The 25781-nt window shown below is 41.9% G+C and overlaps 1 protein-coding gene across 1 annotated transcript in view; it reads right to left on the reverse strand.

The window, feature by feature from the left end:
* LOC136858318 (fibrillin-2) overlaps positions 1–25534 on the reverse strand; it is a 164115-nt gene extending 138581 nt beyond the window's left edge. Inside the window, exon 1 of the mRNA XM_068225753.1 lies at positions 25129–25534. Within this exon, the coding sequence (XP_068081854.1) occupies positions 25129–25496 (368 nt within the window). The 5' untranslated portion in view covers positions 25497–25534. The remainder of the gene's footprint in view (positions 1–25128) is intronic.
* Positions 25535–25781: the final 247 nt, after the last annotated feature.

A 25781-nucleotide genomic window follows, 5' to 3' on the forward strand; every position in this document is an offset into this window, starting at 1 on the left:
TTCTATATTCTCCTAAAGCGTCCATCACCCTCCTCCGCAATCCTTCACACTCCCTATTAAACCATTCTTCTCCCTCTTTCTTATTTCCTTTTCTAGCTTTCACCTTCTGCGCTATCATCTTTATTGGATGTAGCAACAATTCCAAGGCTTTATCAGTATCATTCTCTTCTAACGCCCCTTCCCACCCATATTTCAGAAGATGTAACTCCTCCTTTACTACCCTATTCCAATCCCGGCCTACCTTCTCTGTCCATTTGTACTTATTATAACCCCTCCCTCGTTTATCCTTTGTCTCATTTTCCTTCATTGTACGCTTCTCTACCTCTCTTTTCAGCATAACCCTCACCGGGAAATGGTGTGACTCAATCCAATCTCCTATTTCCATACTTACAACTTCCTCAATCATCCCTTCCGAGCTCAGAACCATATCTATCACACTACCCCCTTTCTCCGTAACATATGTCAATTTCCCCGTCCTGTCACCCTCTATCCACCCATTCAGAATATACAAGTTTCCCACAGCACACATCTCTAGGAGCTTCTCTCCATAACTATTTGTAATTTTGTCCTCACTCCTTCTGCTTTCTAACAAACACATTCCATCCTCCCTACTATAAATTGGGCTCTGTTCTCCTATTCTCGCGTTCCAATCCCCAAATAACAACATATCCTCCTCCCCTGGATACATTCCCCTTATCCTACCAATATCCACCAATAACTCTTCAAAAAAATATTTATTTGCATATTCTGAATTACTAGGATGACAGTAAACAAAAGCTAGATTTATTTTCTTCCTCCGTCCCTCTCTCTCTCCCAAATTCAATCTCAGCCATATGGTTTCCATCATATCCGTCTCTATATCCTCTACTCTTTCACTAATTTCTTCCCTAATTAGAACTATCATCCCTCCTGGTGCTCGTCCCTTATTCCTCTCTTTTCTTCTATATTTATATTTTATCTCAAACCCCTTCCATGTAATCTCCCTCCCTGTTTCCAACCACGTCTCTAAGAGTGCCACAACATCGAAACTTTCAATTACTTCCCTAACTTTCTTGTTTCCTAATTTGCTCCTTACTCCTTCAATATTCACACATCCTATCTTCCAAAATTGTTATAACTTTCCCTCCCTCCCTTCTAGGTCTCCCGCTCTATTCTTACTTCTAGTATTTATCGACCTCTCTCCCTCTGTATCCTCCATCCCTTTACGTACTTTTCTCCATATGTCTTTTAAGCTCTTACTCCTGACTTTACTCATAAGTTTTTTACCTTCTTGTCGATCTGTCTCCTCTTGACCTTTCTTTTTCGCTACACCACTGCACCCTGCACTCACCTCTTCTTGCTGCTCACCCCCACTCTCCCCCTCACTATTTTGGACTTCTGAATCCATCTCCCTTTGTCCTTTCTTACTCACTGCACCACTACACTCTCCTCTCCCAGTTTCTTGCGGTCCACTCTCACCGTCCACTTCACTATCTTGGTCTTCTGTCTCCCGGCTGCACTGCCCATTCTCTTCCGAGATGCCTTGCTCTCCTGCCACGTCCCCCCTCCTCTTCTTTTCTTCTTTCTTCTTCCCATCTTGCCTTGACCTCTCACCACTCTCAACCCTCTCGTTTTCGTCCATTTCCTTTAGCTTAGAAACTGAATGAACTCTGACCCATCGCCCGTTCGTCACCTCCAACCTCAGACCTCTTATTCGGGCCTTTAGCCCCTGGTTCCTCGCTCTCCAAAGGTGCCTATTCAAGATCTTCGCGTTTTCACTTCCTTCTCTTCCCATGTCTCCTTTCACCCCTATTTTCCGCCCTTGTAAATTCTTGCTGTTTCTTAACACAGAATCTGCCATTAGGGTTGAGAACAATGTAACCCTAATTGGCCTCCGACCTTTGATTCTACCAACTCTCTCTACATCATCAATGTCTACCTCACTAAAGTTTACCTTCATAACATCACGTATAGCTTCCACCACCTTAAATATCAGCTCAATCTTGCTCTCTCTCGCCCCTTCCTCAATTCCATATAAAAATATGGCTTTTTTCAATCTCTCCTGCCTGTACCCCTCCGCTTCTTTCTTCATCTTCATCACCTCGTCTTTCAGATGCTTCACTTCCCCTCTCAATAGCTCGATTTCTTTCTCGTTATTGACCACTCTCCTGCTCGATTCCTCTGTCTTCGTTTCAAGCCATTTCTTCATGTTCCCTATCTCCCTTCTCTGCTCCTCCATCATGTCCTTTATTTCCTGCACCTTATCCCATTGACACTTTTCCTGCATCACTTCACTTACAACCACCCTGAGTGCGGCCAAATCCTCTGCGCTAAATTTTCCACTGGTATTTGGGCCTGGGTTCACTTCCACCCCCCCAATAACCAGTAACACTGCTATCACTGTCACCACCAGCACCGCTTCACTCATTTTCAATCCGTCCGTCACCAATCCATTCCTGACCTCCTTCTTCTGCCTTGCCTGCCATTTCCCAATAGCGGCCCGGTACTGTTCAATGCCAACCATGTTTACAGCACGCACTTCGCTACGCAACCTCTCTCCTCGACTGCTCGAGCTAGACTGGAGTAGAGTAGTTGATAGTGCTGACCGTTGCGCTACGGAGGCAGACGAACAGCATGCCAGTCCATTGCCAAACAAAAGCCCGTATCTTGTCTCACACACACTATTTTAAACGTTTTTATGAGTATAACTTTATTTTCGATCTGCTCATCTTTCTTTCTTCGCGTGGTGTGATGTATGTTGACCATGTGGACCTGGTCCAGTTTTACAGCCGGATGTCCTTCTTGACGCAAACTCTATCTAGAGAGATATATTCACTATTGCGTGTTTATCGAGTGGTTGGTAGGGTGGTGTGTTGTATGCATATGAAGAGGAGTGTCTAGAGACACACACAAAGACTCATTGCTCAATTCATAGAAATTAACCATACGTGGTTACAGGAATTGAACCCAATACCCTCTGAACGGAAGTCCTCAACACTGACTATTCAACCTTGGAGCTAAAATTCCAACTGCTCATCCATACGAAGTATTTAGAGTGTAGGAAATGTGCAGTTATTTCTGTTTGACATAACAATACATATTGAGTATTATTCACATCTTGCCCTTAGAACTTCAGAATTCCTTTAGAATTTTGGTGGTTGGTCAACCATTTCTTGAATTTATATTCTTCAAGCCCTTCCCTTAAAATTAGGTACAGTTTTGTAGCATAGATGGCTCTATGACAGTTATCTCCGCTGATCTTTCTATGCCAGCCCGAGAGAGGGCTCAGTGGAAAATGTCTATGTAGATCTTTCTGTGTTAGTCCGATAGATGGCTCTGTAAAATCAAGTTTTCACCAGAATGCAACGACATTGACCAGAATGTCAGTATGACATATGACGTATGACAAAATTGTAAAATTAGAAGTCATTACAGGTGCTCCTAATAATCAGGTAATTTATCTACCTCGGACTGGTTCGTTTTCTACTGACAGTAACATGCCTTTCAAACTCAAAGGGAGCCAGTTCCCGTTTTGTCTTGCTTTCGCAATGACCATTAACAAAGCACAGGGCCAAATTTTTGACACAATAGGCAGAATAAACACACTATGTCTCCACTCTATCTTTTGGCAGTGAAATTCCGAGTTTGTAACTGTGTTTCCAGAGTGTATTTAATTATAAAAATGATTATCAGATGGGAAATCGCAATGCTCAGAATCTACTTACAAGTTAGTGGGTTTATTTCAAATTTTTGGGTTGTGTTTACCATCATAATCTACGTCCTTTAGATGGCCATTTTTAAAGCAAATTATTATTTAAACTGTACGTGGCACTTAGTAGAGTTAAAGCTGCGAGGGATGTCGAAATTATAACTACACCATGTCAGTCTCAGTTCCACGAAAAAACATTTTGCAATGAAATACCGTACTATAATCAGACAATCCAATTATTTACAGTGAACTGTAACCTACTTTATTAAAGTAATTCATGACTGTTACAAGCATGCGCAAGAATATTATGATAGGGCAATTGTAAAGGTTCAAAAAATCCACATTTGTAGTCACAACGGAAGTGTAAGTTTAAAGGCAAATAAATGGTCTTCCGGAATTCAGTATATTTTCCGTTACTTTTCTCACACTTCCTTTATCAACAATTTCACTTTTAGTCCTTGTTCACAGCTACTGCTGCGACAGGCCACTAGTTTAAACAGGTTTCCTTGCTCTGGACTGGCTAGAAATTACGTCGACAACTTGTCCGTCCACGTTGTCATGTGGGCATGCATACATTCCAGGCGTTCTAAATGGTGATACGAACGGACTTTCATCCCCACCAAATACACTTGTAAATCATCAGCGTAAGTATGGTATCTTCAGTGCGTTAAGTTTTGGGAAACACCATTAATGTAAGTAGAAAAATGAATTCATCACTCAGTCAACCAATCATTACATATATATCATTGTAAAATGAATTAACGAACTTGGTAAAATATAGTATGTAGTTCTCGTAGGGTCAACAGGGCCCAAAGCCAGATATTTTAAAATCCTTCTATTAGGACCTTTAAATTATACGTTTAGTATCTGCCCAACGATATACAGAAAACACCATGCGACCACATTGTGGTATAGGTCGGGTTGTCCTCCGATAGTCAGAATAAACACGACGTTCACTATGTCTCCACTCTCTCTTATGGCAGTGAAATTCCTAGTTTGTAATTGTGTTTCTAAGTGTATTTAATTATAAAAATGATTATCAGACGGGAAATCGCAATCCATCAATTGGCTTTTAAATAGAATATAAGCGTGGAGTGTGAAGTATTTTAGTTTTAACCAGCACTTCCGTAGATGAACTAATCTTAATTACCTCTCCTTTCACACTTTCATTTCAGTTGGAGTTGAATGGCCTTAAATCCCATTCTTTCATGATTTATAAATTAAGGACAGTACACAGAGATCAAGGTAATCCATCATACGCAGCTTCAATTTACCGAAGGTGATTTCACACATAGTAGCGTGATCTCCGAACAATTATTTTAGTTGTATGAAGATGCTCAGAATCTACTTACAAGTTAGTGGGTTTATTTCAAATTTTTCGGTTATGTTTACCATCATAATCTACGTTCTTTAGATGGTCATTTTTAAAGGAAATTATTATTTAAACTGTACGATAAAAGTGTTCCACACTACCAACCATCACAGAAACACGCAGCAGTGAAATCATCACTCCACATAGGGTTAGCATTAGAAAGGGCATCTGACCGTTAAACTAGGCCAGATCCACTCCATGTTCCGACCCCAATACACTGATAACAAGGCCAGGAAGAAAGAGAAACAAGAAATTGACAGAAACATTATGCAATATTTATCATAAAGGTATTTAATGCACACATGCATCTTCATTACGGACTGGTATGCCTTTGAGCGGTCTGCAAGCCTCTGTGAATTAACTAAACGCCTCTACACCCCTCACAAATAGTTCTATTATCTCGTTTAGTTTTGTACCTCTTTATCTTTAATTCATTAGAAACCGAGTCTAAGAATCGCCGTCTTGGTGTCCCTTAATCTCCAGGACCGATTCTATTATTCTCCTAAGTAACCTGTACTCCTTCATTCACCTCACACGACCCCACCACCGAATTCAGTTCATACGTACTGCCTCGTCCAACGAGTTCATTCCTAACTTAGCCTTAATCTCCTCACTTCGAGTAACCTCCTGCCATTGTTCCCAACTGTTTGTACCAGACTTTCCACTATATTTTTTTTCATTTTAGGGCTAATTTTATTTATGGTGCTCCTTTATGACAGTGGATTTGTCATCCATTCCACTTCTTCGAGCTGGTTCACTTTCTTTTTACATAATTCACTTATCTAGTTAGTGTCAAATTTACGCACAATTTATTCCCTAACAAGTTGTTTTTAAACCCACGCGGGCAGCAAAAAGGAAGTACTAGATTTTCATAGACTAAAAATACCCAAATATATTCTGGAGTGAGAAATATGCGGTACATAGATACAATAATAAATTACATGATATTCGATAACATCAAAACACACAAAACTAAATCATCTCTAATATGAGTAATGCTGTCAAAATAATCATACCTTCCTCTGATATTTGTTAAATAGAAGCAAATCAGAGTTCACAGAGCTGTCATGCGTTTGTAGTTCAGTAGGAACGAGCATTATTGTCACACAATTCTGTTTCTAATATTTTAAAAAGAAAAAGGGTTCATATTTTACCTTATTGAAGCTGATTAACGGGTATTTCATTTTCATGTGTGGAATATATACTGTAGATAGTTTCATTAATTTTCTCATAACTGCAGATCAAAAGACCACACTTCCAACCACTTTTATGCCGTAAGGAAATATGACTACAACAATATATAAAGTTTTGTTCATCTAAACAAAAGAAGTTCATACTGCACAGCCACTCAGCTGTGTCTGACACCTATGAACTCTGATCAGCTTTGACATAATTTTGAGTTAGGAAGCTGTCCCAGAGCGTAATTTCTCTGCCATCATTATTCTTGTCCCTATAAACTCGGTTACTCGCTACTTCCACAGGAAGATTTTATATTTCGTTAACAAGGTTTTTTTGTCCAATGATTCCTTGTGAACTAGTTTGAGCTCACCTGATTTACCCAAAACACTATTCATTTCCGTTTACACTCCCTTTCTAAGCTTCTTTATTGCTGTCTAGATACGTGTTTCTGTCGCCTAACAAAGCCTTTCCGTGTTATTACCGAAATCTTTCCACGTCTTCTTCTTATTCTTTTTAGTTTCTACAATGATTCGCTTCGTTATGTTTCTTTCAACTATCTGCATTAGATCTTGTTCAGAGTCGCTTTTGATATGCATTCTTTTACGTTTACAATGACTTCATCATTCGACTAAGATCTTTGCACACAGTTTTTGCTAGGCAATCCTTTGCCGTTTCTACTACAGCATCCCTGTATTTCACCCATTCACTTTCTGTATCCTGAACATGCAGACTGTCTAGTTTTTGGAACTTTTCACTAATCAATAGAAAGATATCTTAAAAAACCTCCGTTACATTACACCTTTTAAAATTTCAGTCTCCAGTTCCCTCCATATCCGAGCAAACATGCACTTTATAAGTAAAGTTTTAATTTTGTCAAGATAGGGCTTCCCGAACGCTTTTAATCATCATATTTATAATTTCCTAAGGATGTATTCAGTAGAAGTGATGTAACATTAACTCCACCAGAAATACAGTCGGCAATTATATTTACTTTCGTTAACTGTAGAACCATATTGCAATAATTGCAGAGGCAATATACAATGGTCCATATGCAATAGAGTTACATTAGCTAGTGCCAGGTTGAGTGGCTCAGACGGTTGAGGCACTGACCTTCTGACCCCAACTTGGCAGGTCCTGGCTCAGCCCGGCGGTATCTGAGGGTGCTCAAATACATCAGCATCTTGTCGGTAGATTTACTGGCACGTAAAAGAAGTCCTGCAGGACAACATTCCGGTACCTCGACGTCTCCAAAACCCATCAAAAGTAGTGAGTTAGATAGTCAGTTGCAGCCTATACAAAGTCACTATTAACCAAGTTTCTGAGATAAAATTCACCAATATGTTACGGTGGTTACGCTAGGTTTATCTGAAGCTATGTTGTTCTGTGTGTGCATTGCGTGAAAGCAACAAGTCTCATCACCGTCATCATCATCATCATCATCATCATCATCATTTTCTATACTGTAAATCGGTATCTTTGTACAAAGCACAATCAGCGACAAAGTGACGGAGTGTCAGCCTTCGAATTCCGAAATAATGGGTTAAAACCTGGCAGAAGTAGTCGGAATTTTAACGTCGGAGAAACGTCTGTTCGATGTATGTCTACGATGTTGACATGTAAGATATCTGTGATGACACATTCAGTGTTTACCAAACAAAATCAGCTACAATGAAATGCCACTCAACATGCTGCCTATAGGCCTACTAAACATTTCTCGGACATCGTCGCAAACTACCAATGTCCCAAAAGGAATGAGAGGTGGCGTAAATTTACCTATTGAGGAGCTTATTTAAGTTACCAGTAAATTATTTGCATTGAAACACCTGTAAATTACGAGTTCCAGTTCTGTAAGCAGAAATTCTGTTAATTATCAGTTAACTTGAAATTAGGACACCGTATTTAATTTCATTTATAGGAAAGTTACAAGTTACAATTCATATTTACTGTATCACTGTTGACATCGTTACAACCGGAGTCAATGCCATCTTCTAGTGTGTAATTTCGGGACCAAGCGCTTTTAGGACAATGTCCGGAACCACGCCAGAAGAGACAACTTTATTGCACTTGCTACAGCAATATACCATGTTGAGACTACAAACTTTGAAGTTTAGTGCACCATCTCGTAATAATGTTGTATACGGCTTTGTAATTTGGCGTTGCCTACTTTCGTGCCCATAAACAGGAGATGCCTTCGATGGTGAAGTATGTACAGGATACCGCTGAAGTATGGTAACACCTTTACAGAACATAATCTGTGAGGAATATCTCCACAGTCATAACCATATCCCTCAGGAAATCATGGGTTTTATTTGATCATTAGAGTTCTAGTCTTTCAGAAATTTTAAAGAGATAAGCTACATTGAAACCGCCCTTTGTAGCACAGAATGGCTATCATAGTTCAAATATTAGCGTATTTCGTCGTGAAATTGGAGGCCTGCTTTGGCTGTCCGTGTTAGCTAGCGCTTGGTTTAAAAACAGTAGCAGCGGCCACCTCATGTTAAGAAGTGTGATGACCGGGCGAGTTGGCCGTGCGGTTAGTGGGGCGCAGCTGTGAGCTTCCATCCGGGAGATGGTGGGTTCGAACCCCACCGTCGTCAGCCCTGAAGATGGATTTCCCTGGTTTCCCATTTTCACACCAGGCAAATGCTGGGGCTATACATTAATTAAGGCCGCTTCCTTCCCACTCCTAGGCCTTTGATATCCTGCCATAAGACCTATCTGTGTCGGTGCGACGTAAAGCAAATTGTACAAGAAGTGTGATGACTTCCGTAAGTGTCGACGCCGGTAACTGAATACGTTTGTTTGTTTGTTTGTTTGTTTGTTAAAGGCAAGCAACTTGACATAGTATGTGACTTGATATCGTGATCATCAGGGCTAGGATTTTGATGATATGGGTTCACAACGGACGTTGCTAACTTGTACATAAATCTCGATCATAGTTCCCACATTGTAGAAATGCTAATTTAGGTCTTTTTTGCCATTTTGTGTTTTTAGGTAATTTTCTAAAAGTATACGCCATTATTTGGTCATTTTATGGAATTTATTAGACTATTTTTACTTTCGATCCATTTTCTTACATGTTTGAGGATTTTGAAGCATTTACGTGTGTGGTCTTGGATATTATCGCAACTTTAACGCTTTTTCAATCGGGGAACTAAAGAAACTTTGTTCCTCGCTTACTTCGTGGAAATGTCCGCATTCCAGGAGAGACACCTCCAATTGTAGAAGTCTTCCTCGTGAACAGTCGAGATTTTCTTCTGAAGGCGCGGGGCAAAGTTTTCTGCGAAAAGTAAAAAATTTTATCTTGTTTTCGTGACACGGCAAAAGCCCAAAAGCTTATTATAATCTCTATAGCATAAATATAGGCTGTATCAACTCAATTAGTATATTGATTGTAAATTTTAGTCAAAAATTTATGTCTTTTTTAAAGTTTTCGGATCATTTTACTGGATTTTTGCTGTCATTTTACAAATAATATTTTAAACATTTTTAGGTGGCCCTGGTGTTTATCGTCACGTGGAACCTGAGCCACAGAGACAGGCCATTGTCTGTCACTCGGGTGTTACGCTCCATGTATTATTATTATTATTATTATTATTATTATTATTATTATTATTATTATTATTATACATAATTCTCTGGGGCCATCAAGGACCACGTTAAGTCTTGTTGCATTTGACACTGAACGTGGCCTTCTTTAGAGGCCAAATTTCCCTCATTCTTTGTGAGTGGGCCTGCTTACGCTCCTCTGTCCAAGGGGCACCGTGTCTTCTCTTCGGTTGCTCGTCTCGGTTTAACCCGTTCGTCAATATTTTCTTGCGGAAGAGATCTCTGTTAAGGGCGTCTTCAGCTGAGATATGTAGCATTTGCAGGTCTTCTTTGGTATTTCTAAACCAGGGAATTGTGGTTTTGGGGTTTGAATCAAAAAAGTGAAAGATTTCTTTAGTTAACTTTCGTCCATTCTTTTCAGATGATCGTAAAATCGTGCCCATCTTTTTCTGATTGTGTCGGTAATTTTCTCTATTTTGCTGTAGACTTCCTTGTTGGATCTCTTTTGATGGATTCCATTTCTGTACGTTGATCCCAAGATTCCTCTCACAATTTTGCGTTCTCTTTTCTTCAGTTCTTCAAGGAGTCCTTTGTTGGCATTTAGAGACAGGGTTTCGGCTGCATATAGAACTACTGGCTTCAGAACTGTTTCATAGTGACGTATCTTGGTGTTTTGGGAAAGGCATTTTTTGTTGTAGATTGTGCGGGATGTTTGGTAGGCTATTTCCAGTTTGCGTACTCGCTCCTGAAGTGCTTCTTTGTCCAGTCCATTTTTCATGATAATCTCACCCAGGTATTTGAATTTGTCTACTCGGGTGATGTCCCCGTATTTTGTATGGAGTTTTGGTGGAGCCTCTTTGATGTTAGTCATTACTTCTGTTTTCTCAAGCGATATCTGCAAACCAGTTTGTTCGGCAATTTCCTTTAAAATTTCAACTTGAGCTCTAGCGGTTTCTATGTCGTTTGAGAGAACAGCAATATCAACGGCAAATGCTAAGCAGTCTGTTGCGATCCCCTTGGATTTGGTTCCTATTCTCAATTATTATTATTATTATTATTATTATTATTATTATTATTATTATTATTATTATTATTATTATTATTATTCACGATATTTTAGTAAGCCACTGATCTATGGAAGTGACAGGGCCCCATTTCCATTTGCCAGGCTGTGGACTCCTTGTCACAACTCGTGAATGAAAGAGATTTCAATGGATGGCTGTTAATATCAGTCCGGTTACGGGGAAAAAAGAAAATTGAACTGATGATTCGACAAGAATCATGCCTCTGGACATGTTAAAAATTAATGATATTCAAATAAGCGGAGATAAGGAGGTAGAGAAAGAAGATTCAAAGGTATTTTTTATCATGTGTGAAGGACAGCAGGGCAGAGTGTGGAGTGAAAGCTCATAGCTTGTGAAGTATCTGTGAGGTATATAAATGAACAAGCGATGTGTGTAGAGTAGGACTAGGATGAGAATGAAATGGACAAGTTTAATAAGTGATTATCTAGGAACTGCCTAGCCGGGACGGTAAAGATGTACTCGGTTCACCTCGAAGGACGTATGTTGTTTTCCCTCTCAGATAGTCGAAACATTCAGAAACGATTTTTGCACTTCCGGAGAGGAAGGTTCACTCAGCCTGCACCAGGTTTGTTTCTGGAGGAACAAAGGTGGCCGGGCATAGAGGTAAGCACTATATCGCACTAAGTGCCGAGGTTGAGGACAGTAGAAGCTTTACTTTCTACTCCTCCAGGGCCCTTCATGGCCAGCATGGAGATGACTTGGCACCTTTTTGCTGAGTAATAATGTTTGTTTGTTTACATTTTTTACAACTGGCTTTACGTCGTACCTTAATTAAGGTACAGCGCCAGCATTTGCCTGGTGCGAAAATGAGAAATCACGGAAAATCATCTTCAGGGCTGCCGGCAGTGGAGTTTGAACCCACTATCTCTCGGATGCATGCTCAGAGCTGCGCGCCCCTAACCGCACGGCCAACTCGCCCGGTGAGTGATGATGTAATCCGGGTCAGCTCTAAAGATGAGTATGGGTGATTCTGATCCTTCCATTTCCGCTGCTGCTGCCAATTCACTTTACAGGGTGAGTTCATATATGGATATCATCCTTATGGTGTTTAGTCTGTTCCATAACGTGGCGGATTTTTTTCCCGTGTTGTTTGCTCTGATAATAAGGTACTGTGAGGGGTTAGTGTTAGAAGACGTTCAAATGGCTTGACATAATATCACACTGACAGAGAGAATCTGCACATCTCGGAGGAAGATCCATGCTGCTTAGCCGGCGAAATTCACGGTAACCCAGCCTTCGTGTAACGTGGGATTAGTTTATCCTGATGCTCTAATGAGGCGGAGAGTGACTAATACAAATGCAATTGTCGCCGCTCATTCGATCTCTATGCTGTTAAGAGGGAAAAGTTATAAAGATAATCAACTCCTCTGTAAATAGGAACCCTCAAGCTATTGCGGAGAAAGTTAACGGGTGTTGAAGTTAAAGAAGGGAAGACAACAACAACAACAAGCTAATTTTATGAAATACGATTGCAATAGTCTGGATCTTGTCCGAATACGTCTTCTTTGTCTACCCATTATGCCTTAACAGTGTCTGGTTTCTACCTTCAAACCATTTCACCCACTTCCCACTTATTTCGTCTCTGTTATTCATTTACCTCGTTTCTCTACAATCTATCCGTTATACCATAAATATGTGAATCTCTATCTTCGAACCCCACTGTCGGCAGCCCTGAAGATGGTTTTCCGTGGTTTCCCCATTTTCACGTCAGACATATGCTGGGGCTGCAACTTAATTACGTCCATGGCCGCTTCTTTCCCACTCCTAGCCCTTTCCTATCCCATCGTCACCATAAGACCCATCTGTGTCGGTGCGACGTAAAAAGCAACTTAAAAAAAGACACCAACAGATCTTCTTCTACTTTTCTCAACTTCTGGTCTAGCTTCATGCATTTGTTTCGCCGATTGAGTTAGCAGCTAGGTGGGGGTGGGGCGGGGTGGGGTGGGGGTGGGGGGACCAAACTATCTGCAGCCCTGAAGATAGTCTACCGTGCTTTTCCGTTTTTACACTACGCAAATTCTGGGGCTGTACCTCAATTATTAAGGCCGCGGTCAGATCCTTCCCAGTCCTAGCCATTTTCATTATCTGCGACAACTTAATTGAATTCGTGTGACGTTAAACCCCTAGCAAATAATAATAATAATAATAATAATAATAATAATAATAATAATAATAATAATAATAATAATAATAATAATAATAATAATAATAGAATGGTATTCTTTAACTTTTCCTTCACCATCCGTTCTTTGAACATATTCTACCTGACTAAACCGTTAACTACTTCTTCAAAGAAGCGAATCCGCTCCCACTTCTACCTTTTCATTCGCGATTCTATCTCTTCTTGTTATTTAGTCTTTCTGCAACACTGCTACACTCGCAAGGCAACTGTTTCGCTCACCAGTGAGAAAATATCTATGATGATTTCCGTAGCTGTACTGAATACGTTTCCCGATACATCCTAAATTCTTAGAGAACTGAACCAGAATGCTTATAGATCAGAGTTCATACAATGTCCCCTGTCACTCTAAAATTAATGAACCACAATTTTTACAAAACCAGTATTTAATCGACAAATTTGATATGTTTAATGTTAAATCCGTCAAGTATGCAATGTCCACCTCTTCAGTGCAACGGTTAGCGTTATTACTTGCCATCCTTGGAGGCCTTGGTTCGATTCCTAATACTGCCAGAAATGTCCGACTGCATGGCTAAATGGTTAGCGTGCTGGTCTTTGGTGCAAGGGGTCATAGAATAGGGCCCCATTCTAATAAACGCACTGGTGGCCTATCAGGCGTGAGCTCGAAAGACCTGCACCAGACCTCTCCGGAGGCTACACGCCATTATTATTATTATTATTATTATTATTATTATTATTATTATTATTATTATTATTATTACTGCCAGAAATTTAAGATTGGCAGGGGGGCTGGTATGTGGTTAAAACTGTGCAGGCAATTCACTTCCAACGCGCGTGTGCCTGAAAAGAGCTGCGCCATCTCGGGACGAGAACACGAATTTACATTTGTACGGCTCCTTGGCTAACTGGTTAGTATGATGGCCTTTGGTTCAAAGGATCCTAGATTCGATTCCCGACTGGGTCGGAGATTTTAACCCTGATCCTCTGAGTATTGTGCCGCCTTCTGCATTAGATATCGTTCTAGCTAGGGCCGCATCCTCACGGACCCGCAAGTCGCCCATGAGCGTCAGATCGAAGGAGTCTCTCCAGAGACCACATGTCATTATTATAGGCACACAATGTCACTTCTCTCCCTTTCAACTGCACGTCTAAACCATTGTGTAGCAATCATCTCGAGGGAGTCATCTTCGAACATGTTCCCGCGAAGGGAGTCCTGGAATGAATCAAAGAGATGGTAATCACAGGGTGCCAAATCAGGTTTGGTGAGGCAACCTTGTCCATCCCATTCCATCATAGGTATTTTAACTAATGTATGGTCGAGCGTTGTCATCAATCACATTTTATGTCCAAGGCGCCACTTTGAATTTCTCTTTTGGGGAGAATTTGCATGATGCCACTCCGTTGATTACCTTTTCGTCCGTTTAGAAATTGTGTAGCAATGCCTCATCTCCTGTACAATATTCTTGTAAGAAAGTTATTCTCGTACAGTTTCAAGTGTTTACCGTACACAGTCTTTTTGTTTCTTTATAGGCAGTTGTCAGCATCCTTGTAACCCACCTGGAGCAACTCATCTCAGTCACAGCTGTTTTACTATTCCGCGCATAACATTTGCTTTGTCGTTGATCTGAAATTTTGCTCACAGTTACACGTTTTTTGATCCATAACCATGTTGTTAGCCGGCTGCACATTGCCAGATGCTTATACGGTCTGCCACTGCGAGAAGGATAATGAAGCTCGACATGCCAAATTCTTGTTCGAAAATCTCCGTGCCCAGTGTCTTACTTTACAGTTCAGTAAGTTGGGTGGCCTAAAGTAGCAAGTGCTTCGGGGAAGTACAGTAGATTTTCAGTCGACTCTCCTGCATATCGGTAACCTCTCTGCCTTACTTATGCCACGGGACGGTCTGTTCTTATTAAAGGCGAATGCTGCCGGTTCATGTTACAAGTGAACGAGTCTTTCTACGACTCACTAAAGACCATTCCATGTTAAGAAAAAATTACTGCTCTTATGGACCTACAGGGATCGAACACCCCCCCTTCTCCCCTCTTATACATCCATAATTCCTCATGATTAAGGAACACTAATATGTACTTTATATATTGTATTGCGAAAAAAAAAAAAAAAAAGGCTGAAGCATTTTTTTTGTCCGTGCGTTATTAAAGTACTGAAGATTTTCTATTTCATAAATACATTCGCGTCCGCCTCAGTGGTGTAGTGGTTAGCGTGATTAGCTGCCACCCCCAGAGGCCCGGGTTCGATTCCCGCCTCTGCCACGAAAATTTTGAAAAGTGGTACGAGGGCTGGAACGGGGTCCATTCAGCCTCGGGAGGTCAACTGAGTGGAGGTGGGTTCGATTCCCACCTCAGCCATCCTGGAAGTGGTTTTCCGTGGTTTCCCACTTCTCCTCCAGGCAAATGCCGGGATGGTACCTAACTTAAGGTCACGGCCTTTTCCTTCCCTCTTCCTTGTCAATCCATTCCAATCTTCCCATCCCCCACAAGGCCTCTGTTCAGCATAGCAGGTGAGGCCGCCTGGACCAGTTACTAGTCTTTCTCTCCAGTTGTATGCCCACGTTCCAGGACACTGCCCTTTAGGCGGTAGAGGTAGGATCCCTCGCTGAGTCCAAGGGAAAAACCAACCCTGGAGTGTAAACAGATTAAGAAGAAGAAATACATTCGTAGGAGGAAGCAAATGGCAGAAACAACCATCGCCTTCCTTCCTTCCTTCCTTCCTTCCTTCCTTCCTTCCTTCCTTCCTTCTTTTTTTCTGTGTCGCAATGGAACATGTAACGCGTAATCCGGTACTCTGTGAATCGCTGGCAGCTTTTCACTGTTGTAGTGAAATAGTCTATTTCTGTGTTGCGTGTGTTTCTAGTCTTTATGTCAATGCGTACTTGTCTCATGTTGAGTTGCAGGGGCGTAACGAAGGGGAAGGGGGGTGTTACTGGGGGTTAGATCCTCCAGCCCATGGTAATTTTACAAAAAGAAAATAAACAGAGACTTACAATAAACAATAAGCTACATAAACATTCAGAGATATAGTTGTAGAACTAAGAGATCTGTTGAATATATTTTCTAAGAAGCCTGGATTTTAGATTGTAAACTGAACATACCATTCGCTGTAAAACTGTTGACCTTGATCACATTGTTCTTGTCCTGTATTTTAATGTAAGATTTTGTAGTGTGGCGGCACTACAATCTGAATATCAACGTAAGTCACTTGTATCAGACGTGCACGATGTATTTCCGTAACAATAACACAGTGATTTATTTACGTTATGGATGAAGCTGAGAAAGAAACAAAAGTAAACTGTGCTTTTATCTTGAACTTAAAAAACTGAGTTTCACAAATTTCCACCGTTTCCCGTTATACTGCGAATATCCAATGAGCCCCTCTAACCCTCCCTCTCCCAATCCCTAGATTTCATGAATATAATTTCCAGCTTAGTTTCTTCCAATTTTTGTCTTGAACTTAAACACTGAGTTTCACAAGTTGACCTGCCGCTGATTTACCGCGATGCTGTTTTCTATATACAGATGAGGGTTAAAGCACGAGGGGAGGGGTATTCCATGACTTTATGACTCAACTGACAGCAGAACGTAAATAAGCGTTTCGCTTGCATGTTGTTTCCCTTTTTTTTAAATTATTGAATGGAGCAGAGGCGTTAGAGCACCAATGATTTGGCGCAGTCCTGCGCCATGGCTAAATGGTTAGCATGCTCTCCTTTGGTCCAAGGGGTCCCGCGTTCGATTCCCGGACAGATCGGAGATTTTAACTTACATTTGCTAATTCCTGTGGTTTGGGGGCTGGGTGTGTGTGTGTGTGCCGTCTTCAACATTAAAATTCATCTTAGGTAGGGCCCCATCCTCAGACACGCGTAGGTCGACTCGAAAGACCTGCACCAGACCTCTCCGGAGGCCACACGCTGTTAGTGAAAGAAATTGATTTTTTCGTGATCTGCATGACTATCGGAACTTATGCAACATTACTTGTTAACAGGAATGATCCTGCGAGGACGATTAGGGCAGCAAGTCAAAGTGTCATACCGTTAATGTTGTTGAGGGTGCGAGAAGGCGCTTTGTAGGGAACAGGAAAGTAAGATAATACTGCACAGTAAACATTGCTTATATACGATTTTCTTCATTCTATTATTCGAGGCTTTCTCATTTAAATCAGTTCATCCCACTGCATAAATAAAGCAGAGAGGTTGTCGACACATCTAGATTTTAGACTAATTTACGTACTTGTCAGAAGCATCTATTATTTCAGGCCACTCAAACTTACTGAGCGTTATGTATCTGAAGTACGCTGTACTATGATCGACAGCATCAACGTCTTCTGAATGTTTTCCACGGTCTCACTGTCACAACACAGAAACTTCATAAAATCGCGATGCTTTTGATTGATGGCCACTATCTTGAACGAATACTGTGAAAGCACCACGCTTTGGAATTGGTTAAATAAATTATAATACGAGGAGTGAGAGTGATTTATGTACTTTTATCAATGCCAAAGTGAAGAAAATAATTCGCTTTATAAAAGAAATGTAGTGAATCAATTTTGAATATTTCTTTCCTGGTCTTTTCCCAATCATCTGAGGTTGGCACCAATGTGAATTAAGCCTCTTTTTCAAGCCTCAATCAATCAATCAATCAATCAATCAATCAATCAATCAATCATAATTGATCTTTATTTAGGGCTGTCACGCAGTCACAGGTTTCCTGTCAAATTGTTTATCTACTTATATGATTTCAGAGAACATGGAAATTTATCGATTCCCTTCATTCCAAATCCTAATTTCTTTTCCTATAAATGAATATTTTCCCAAACTTTTCCTCTTGAATTCCAACTTTATATTCACAATATTACATTTCCTATATTTAAAAGTTTGTCAGGCTTATTCGTATACTAATGTCATTGCACGCCATCTCTCCGCTGACAGCTTTGAACACACCGCTTAGTCGATCAGCTCGCCTCCTTACTCCCATGTTTTTCCAGGCCAAATTTTGCAACATTTTCATGACGCTACTCTTTTATCGGAAATCACCCAGAACAAATCGCGCTGCTTTCCTTTGAACCTTATCCAGTTCCCGTATTAAGTAATCCTGGTGAGGGTCCCATACACTTGAACCATATCCTAATTGGGTGTCTTACCAATGACTTATACGCCTTCTTCCTTACATCCTAACTACAACCCATTCATACAATCATAACCATATGAAGAGATCTGTAACCTTGTTTTATAACTTCGTTAATGGGCCTGATGCCAACCTTACAATATGTGGAGGAACGTATTCACTATTGCGTGTTTCTATAGTGGTTGGTAGTGTTATGTGTAGTGTATATTAATTCCCTCGGCCAGTGAGTTGAGCTTTTGTGCTGTCCCCAATATTCCTGCAACTCACGCACCACCCACAACACAATCCTCTACCACAATGCTATAATATGCAATAACATGCGCTTATCATTACAGCATTCCGATTGTATTGTCATCTGTCAGCGAAAGCGAAGCTCTTCTGGACCCTTTCTAAGGAGTAGTTAATTTCATTGTTTGGACGTGGGCGGGTTATTAGTCTAATTTTCTAACAAACCGCGCAAAGATTTTTGACACCTCTCAAAGACTATGAGTCAGACACTTTACTTCTGATTCATGCAGGCAGCTTAGAGGTGAAATACAGTTAAAAATAGAGTCCACTTACATCAAGAGTGGTCGCATTGGAAAACGAGAGTCTCCAACCTCTGGCCACTTGATAATACTTTCAATACTAATTCTCTGTAAAGCTGTCAAGAGTGAGAATTAATTACCCTGTCTCACTGGAAACTTGCCTGACTCTTTGGATGAGTGGAGTCTTGGCCTTCGACCCTTGGTGTCACGGGTTCGATTCCCACCTGGGTCTTGGGATTTTAATCTTAAATAGTTAATTCCTTCGGCCGGGAAAATGAGTGTTCGTGCTCTCTCAAACATTCCTGCAACTCACACATCTTGTACCACAGCAACAGACAGTTTCCCACACAAGGCAGTTGCCGCCCACCATCGTTGGAAAATCTACCCTACAAGGGCTGGGCCAGGCCAGCAATAGCAACACTAAATTGTTATTGGTGACATGCCTTCTATGGGTGGGGGCGGTACAGACGATGAAAATGATAATCCCCAGGGGCTGTCACCTCGGGAGCGTAGGTTGCGATCTCGAAGGCCCTAGCTGACCATAACATATCTTCCGTTAACCTGTGCCAGGCTATTCGAATTCATCTTCCCTATCCGGCCTACCATATTTGACTCTTTCTCTCTTCCCACCCCACTGGTATGAGGTTTGCGAAGCCTACAGTGGCCCTTCTCTTCTTTTGCTATACGTTCATTCTCCGTAAGGCCGGATCTCTTCCAATCTTCACTTGATATAGTGTGTACAGTGAGTGGTTGTCCAGTTGCACTTCCCATTAACCACCGCCACCACCACCAGACTACAACACAAGATGTAGAACCAGGTCCATGCCCTCTTCCGGTCTGGTTGATAACGTTCCTTTACGAACTGGTACGACGTATCACACAGTACATTCAGCGAAGAGAAATACTAACGACCAATATTCAAGGTCAAACATTAAATTTAGATTATTATCATTTTTGCATTGAAAATGACAGCTCTGCTTTTTACTCGGCTAACCTTGTCAAGCCAGCAGCAGGGTGGACAGCAAGTTCTGCCACGCTACAGTCATTCATTCGCTGGTGTGTGGAGTGCTCGCATTTATTCTGATGGGAATAACATTCTGCACTGCACCGGGTTACGAACAGTATACTTTGTGAGCTCGGAACCAAGTGACTGGAAGGTAATGAGGTAATTATCACATTGATCACTTCACTAAAATTGATGTACCAGTTGTACACGCAAGGAATTAACTATTGTATCCGAAACGTATAACTCTAGTGCAGTGTTTTTATTGTATCCGAAACGTATAACTCTAGTGCAGTGTTTTTCAAACTTACTTCGTTTCGTTTTAGTGAACCCCAGATACACTGTATTTAACTAAACCTTGGGGATATCTGGCTGCATGTCACACGTTTTAACCAAGGGCAAAAGTGTTGTTCAGTAGACGAGTCAAATTGCAATTCATATATTTTCACAAAATTTTAGAACATCATTTTAGAGTCTTCATAGAAAGTCATTCACTTTAGTTACACAACTTACAAAAACTGATAGGGCCTATTATACGACAGCATTCCAAATAAAGAGATTTGTATGAATACTGTCCCTCTAAAGCATTTCTTCAGAGATACACTCATTTTCTGCGGGCACTTACATCTCTTGTATTATTATGAAATATGTTTAATGCATGAATGCATTTCATGTATCAGTTTTATATCTATTAATTGAACATTTCTCTCCACGTACATTTTAGTGAGTGTCTGACTACTTTACTGAATGGTCAATATAGTGGTCTTCGGTTCAGAGGATTCTGAGTTCGATTCCCAGTAAGGTCGGGGATTTTTAAATTATTTATTTTACGTAGAAAATTTCGGGAATTTTTCCAGTCTTGCACTCAAACAGCAAATATGTAACATAAAATATGAAACTAACGCCTGTCCTGTTACACTTTCTAATACACAAAATCTAAAATATACAATATACAAAAAATATCTAATAATTGGTCATTTAGCCTTCGTGGCTCATGTGGCAGCGCGCCGGCCTCTCACCGCTGGATACCGTGGTTCAAATCCCGGTCACTCCATGTGAGATTTGTGCTGGACAAAGCGGAGGCAGGATAGGTTTTTCTCCGGGTACTCCGGTTTTCCCTGTCATCTTTCATTCCAGCAACACTCTCCACTAGCATTTCATTTCATCTGTCAGTCATTTATCATTTCCCCAGACGAGTGTGACAGGCTTCGGCAGCCGGCACATTTCCTAACCTCTCCGCTAGATGGGGGCTTCATTCATTCCATTCCTGACCCGGTCGAATGACTGGAAACAGGCTGTGGATTTTCATTTTCAATTGCTCATTTTACTTCGTAAATAAAATAATGGTCCGCCTCTGTGGTGTAGTGGTTAGTGTGATTAGCTGCCACCCCCAGAGGCGCGGGTTCGATTCGCGGCTCTGCCACGAAATTTGAAAAGTGGTACGAGGGCTGGAACGGGGTCCACTCAGCCTCGGAAGGTCAACTGAGTAGAGTGGGGTTCGATTCCCTCCTCAGCCACCCTGAAAGTGGTTTTCCGTGGTTTCCCACTTCTCCTCCAGGCAAATGCCGGGATGGTACGTAACTTAAGGCCACGGCCGCTTCCTTCCCACTTCCTTGCCTGTCCCATCCAATCTTCCCATCCCTCCACAAGGCCCCTGTTCAGCATAGCAGGTGAGGCCCCCTGGGCGAGGTACTGGTCATTCTCCCCTGTTGTATCCCTCGATCCCAAGTCTGAAGCTCCAGGACACTGCCCTTGAGGCGGTAGAGGTGGGATCCCTCGCCGAGTATGAGGGAAAAACCAACCCTGGAGGGTAAATAGATTAAGAAGAAGAAGAAGAAGAAGAAAATAAAATAATGGAGTAATATTTACTCTATGCAGAAAAATAACATCATTAATAATCGACACAACATTCACGCAAAAGCGAATACGTACCTCAACACAGGATTGTTGTCAGGAAGGGCATCCGGCCGCAAAATGGCGTAAAATGCACATCAAGTGCCGACCCCAATTAACTGGGGAAAAGACCGGGAAGAAGATAAAATGCATAATTCTTTTGACACTGACAGTTCAGTGTGATATTTTGGCTTTTCTCTTATAGGGTTGTGTGTTCGGATCTCACTTGTGTCAAACTGGCCATCGCTGCTCTGTGCTTGACAACTCCTCGATATGTTCTCTCTGTACTGAACACGACCCAAGTCTGCTTCGAGTACAAACATTTTATTCCTGGCGCCACTTTGCTAGACAAACACGCAATTCTTCCTAGACGGGACAAACGCCGGTTCTGTTGTTTGCTTTCAATGTTCATTAAACCCGAAAACGAAAGTTTAAATATATAAAATGTGGAGATATAGAGTAATAGGTTTAAGCTTGTCCAGGCCCGCGGTATAGGTGGCAACGCGTTCGCCTGTCACCCGGTGGCTCCGGGTTCGATGCCTGGCTGGGTCTGGGTTTTTAATTGTAAATGATTAATATATCTGGTCTGTGGACTGGGTGTTTGTCTCGTCCTTAACGTTCCTTCCCCACACATTCAACACTCTACACTTCCTCCATTCCAATTACACGCAGGTTCATATCGCATGGTGCAAGTAGGGGCAAAAGATCTCTATAGGTCGACGACCCGAACAAATAGCTTTTTCTTTTAATGTTAAAGCTTCCTTGGAGATGACCCAGTATGCCCGTCGAATCATCAGTGAAGTTTATGTGCGCTGTCAACTACAGAAAGCCAACGCTTGAGTTTTATGACTCTTCTTATAGATTTTACGTAATTTCGTACAACCTTCACACGGCGTTGTAGATGGGGTTCCGCGCATCCCCGATTCACTGTCACTGCTCTAGTAGGACAAAATTCCGACTTAACGGTGCCTGTTAAAACCGACAGCAAGTTACAACGAAATTTATCATTATTATCAGGACCAAACCACAAGTGCCACAGAGGATATTAGCGTGGCTTCCTTCCAACACCCCTTCTTTCCTCCGAAACAACAATAACTCTCCTATCTGATGACGCAAGTCCAAAAAACAGGACATAGGTGTATGATAATGGACACATGTCCTCCTTTAGACAAAATTGAAATAAGTCAATCTCAGATTGATCTAGTATTTCAAAGTCATTTGAAAATGAAAATCCACAGCCTGTTTCCAGTTGGTCGACCGGGTCAGGAATGGAATGAATGAAGCCCCCATTTAGCGGCGAGGATAGGAATTGTGCCGGCTGCCGAAGCCTGTCGCACTCCTCTGGGGCAATGATTAATGAATGACAGATGGAATTAAATGATATTGGAAAGTGTTGCTGGAATGAAACATGACAGGGCAAACCGGAGTACCCGGAGTAAAACCTGTCCCGCCTCCGCTTTATCCAGCACAAATCTCACGTGAGTGACCGGGATTTGAACCACGGAACCTAGCGGTGAGAGGCTGGTGGGCTGCCGCCTAAGCCACATAGACTCTGCCGAACTTTATACGCCTGATACATTTTCTAGTTCTTCTTCTTCTTCTTTATCTGTTTACCCTCCAGGGCCGATTTTTCCCTCGGACTCACCGAGGGATCCCACATCTACCGCCTCAAGGGCAGTGTCCTGGAGCTTCAGACTCTGGATCGAGGGATACAACTGGGGAGGATGACCAGTACCTCGCCCAGGCGGCCTCATCTGCGATGCTGAACAGGGGCCTTGCGGGGAGATGGGAAGATTGGAAGGAATAGACAAGGAAGAGGGAAGGAAGTGGCCGTGGCCTTAGGTTAGGTAGCATCCGGGCATTTGCCTGGAGGAGAAGTGGGAAACCACGGAAAACTACTTCCAGGATGGCTGAGGTGGGAATCGAACCCACCTCTACTCAATTGACCTCCCGAAGCTGAGTGGACCCAGTTCCAGCCCTCGTACCACTTTTCAATTATCGTGGCAGAACCGGGAATCGAACCCGGACCAGAGGCGGACCATTTTCTAGTTACAAATTTAAATTTCTAATGCTAAGTCCAGAAACATCGAACATGCCTGACAAGGAAATATTGTTCAATTGTCATGGTAACGAGTTAATGACTATGATGGTCGTCGGTGTCGTGGTTGGTTTTATAAGGTGCAAAATCGCATCATCATGAGCCTATATTGATCAGGAAGAGAAATTAAGGTAACCATCGAAATGAGAAGGAAAATAACACAAAAAAAGAGAGTCATGAAGGAGATGGAAATCGAAGATCCCCTTGTCCTCAGTGCCCTAATATCGCCGAGGGGGGGGTGGGGGAAGCTAAGTGAAGTGGCCTACAGTGCCTTAAGTCCATAAAACTGATCAACAACAACATTGCACTGATTGTTGTTAAAAATAAATAAATTGGATGTGCTCGTTTTCTCTCTTTGGCTGCCCTTCTTCCCGCTGCAATTGTATAAAAACAAACCCATTTACGACGGGCTCAACAGCTGACGTGCAGCTATTGGGCACTCCCTTTCCGAAGGCACCAGAGTCACAACGCAAGCAACGAATTGGTTTTGGTGGATGCACCTTCAAGGTCCATCTGCCTCGTGCTGAAGGGTAGCGTGTCTGCCGGTTACGCGGAGGCCCCTGGTTCGACTCCTGGCTCGCCCAAGAATATTAAACAAAGACTAAGGGATTGAATTAGGTTTACTCAGCATCGTATGGAGACCAATTGGGGAGCTGTTAGGCAGTGAAGCCGGCCACGAAAGCTAATAAATCCGGCTGAGGAAGTCGTTACGCTGACCATGTGAAATTCCAATAGCTGCAGGTCATCCGGCTTGGCAGCGGTCGTGTAGGCAGGCCAAGGATCTAATGGGCTGTATGATCACAGGTTTAAATTTAAAGGCGACGTATTAGTAGCTTTATTAGCATAACAACCAACACCTTTCAGAGCTGATTGACAACAACTCTGCGTCTCTCAACACCATCAACTGTCGGAGGACGGCAAGCGATCGTATTATTATTATTATTATTATTATTATTATTATTATTATTATTATTATTATTATTATTATTATTATTAATATCACAATTGAAGTATGAGAGTCCCAACATTGAACAGCAACAGGTCACCATTCCCCACCCTCTCTCAAATGCAACACACTCAACCATGGCCAATTTTACTTCAACGGAAGATATGTTTTGGCTGAAGAAAGACGACCTTCGAGACCGATAATGTAATATTTCAATCCTACTCTGAAATGAGAAGGGGGCTCTAGAGGAAAAGTTAGCAAGCAAACCTGTCAAAGTCAATATAGAAAACTTCCCTATAAAACATTGTGTAATTTTCAATTCCAAATAACTAGTTTTACCTACTCTTAGACAAAATCAGCTATGCTATACGTTGCTGTACATTTTCTTAGAGAGGTAATTGTAGCATATTTTGACACATTGATTCCTTCAGCACAAAATAACAATAGAGATAGGAATAATCTCTGCGAACGACTGTGTCTGATATGAATTATGAAATAGGCTCTGCTTACCTTCTGGTCTCTGTTCCGCAGACTCCGGGTTCTGCACGGAACACATCTCCCCCCATGAAGGTCGCAGCGAAGTCTCGTTCATTCTGTGGTAAGGGCCAGATCCAATCTGTGGCGTTAATCTCACAGTCCTTCCTGTTAATACATAGAGGTGTCTGTGGTTGACACAGTCCTACTAGTCCACTCTTCGACTCTCGATCCCAACATGCCGCTGTTACGTTGTACCGCAACGGAGTTCCCGGTGTACTGGGGACTGTGGACAGGAACTTGCGGACCTGGCCCAAAATGAAGGTGTCCACGTCCTCTTCAGCCCAGACCACAGTGCAGCACAGCAGTGCAATCACCAGCTGGCTGCCGGCGGTCGTTGTCATGGTTACTGGAGCTCAGCAGCTTGTAGTGTTACCAGTGCGATCACCCGCACTCAACTGAGGAAATCTCCCGGCCTGGAGCGAAGGTCGTCGTGTGAGGCAAGGTAGAGGAAAGCCCGGTCGAACACAGGATGTAGTGGCCCGTCAATGAAGTTGGAGATTCTGTATCGCACTTCTATCTCTGAATTTATTTTCGTCCTACTGGTATTAAAGGGTAAAACCCTTTGTTTTCTCTGTACGTTGCGAGGTACACATTTACGGGGAAAACTGACATGTATTAGAGAACAG

This window comes from Anabrus simplex, chromosome 1, assembly GCF_040414725.1.
Source record: "Anabrus simplex isolate iqAnaSimp1 chromosome 1, ASM4041472v1, whole genome shotgun sequence".
Lineage (NCBI taxonomy): Eukaryota > Metazoa > Arthropoda > Insecta > Orthoptera > Tettigoniidae > Anabrus > Anabrus simplex.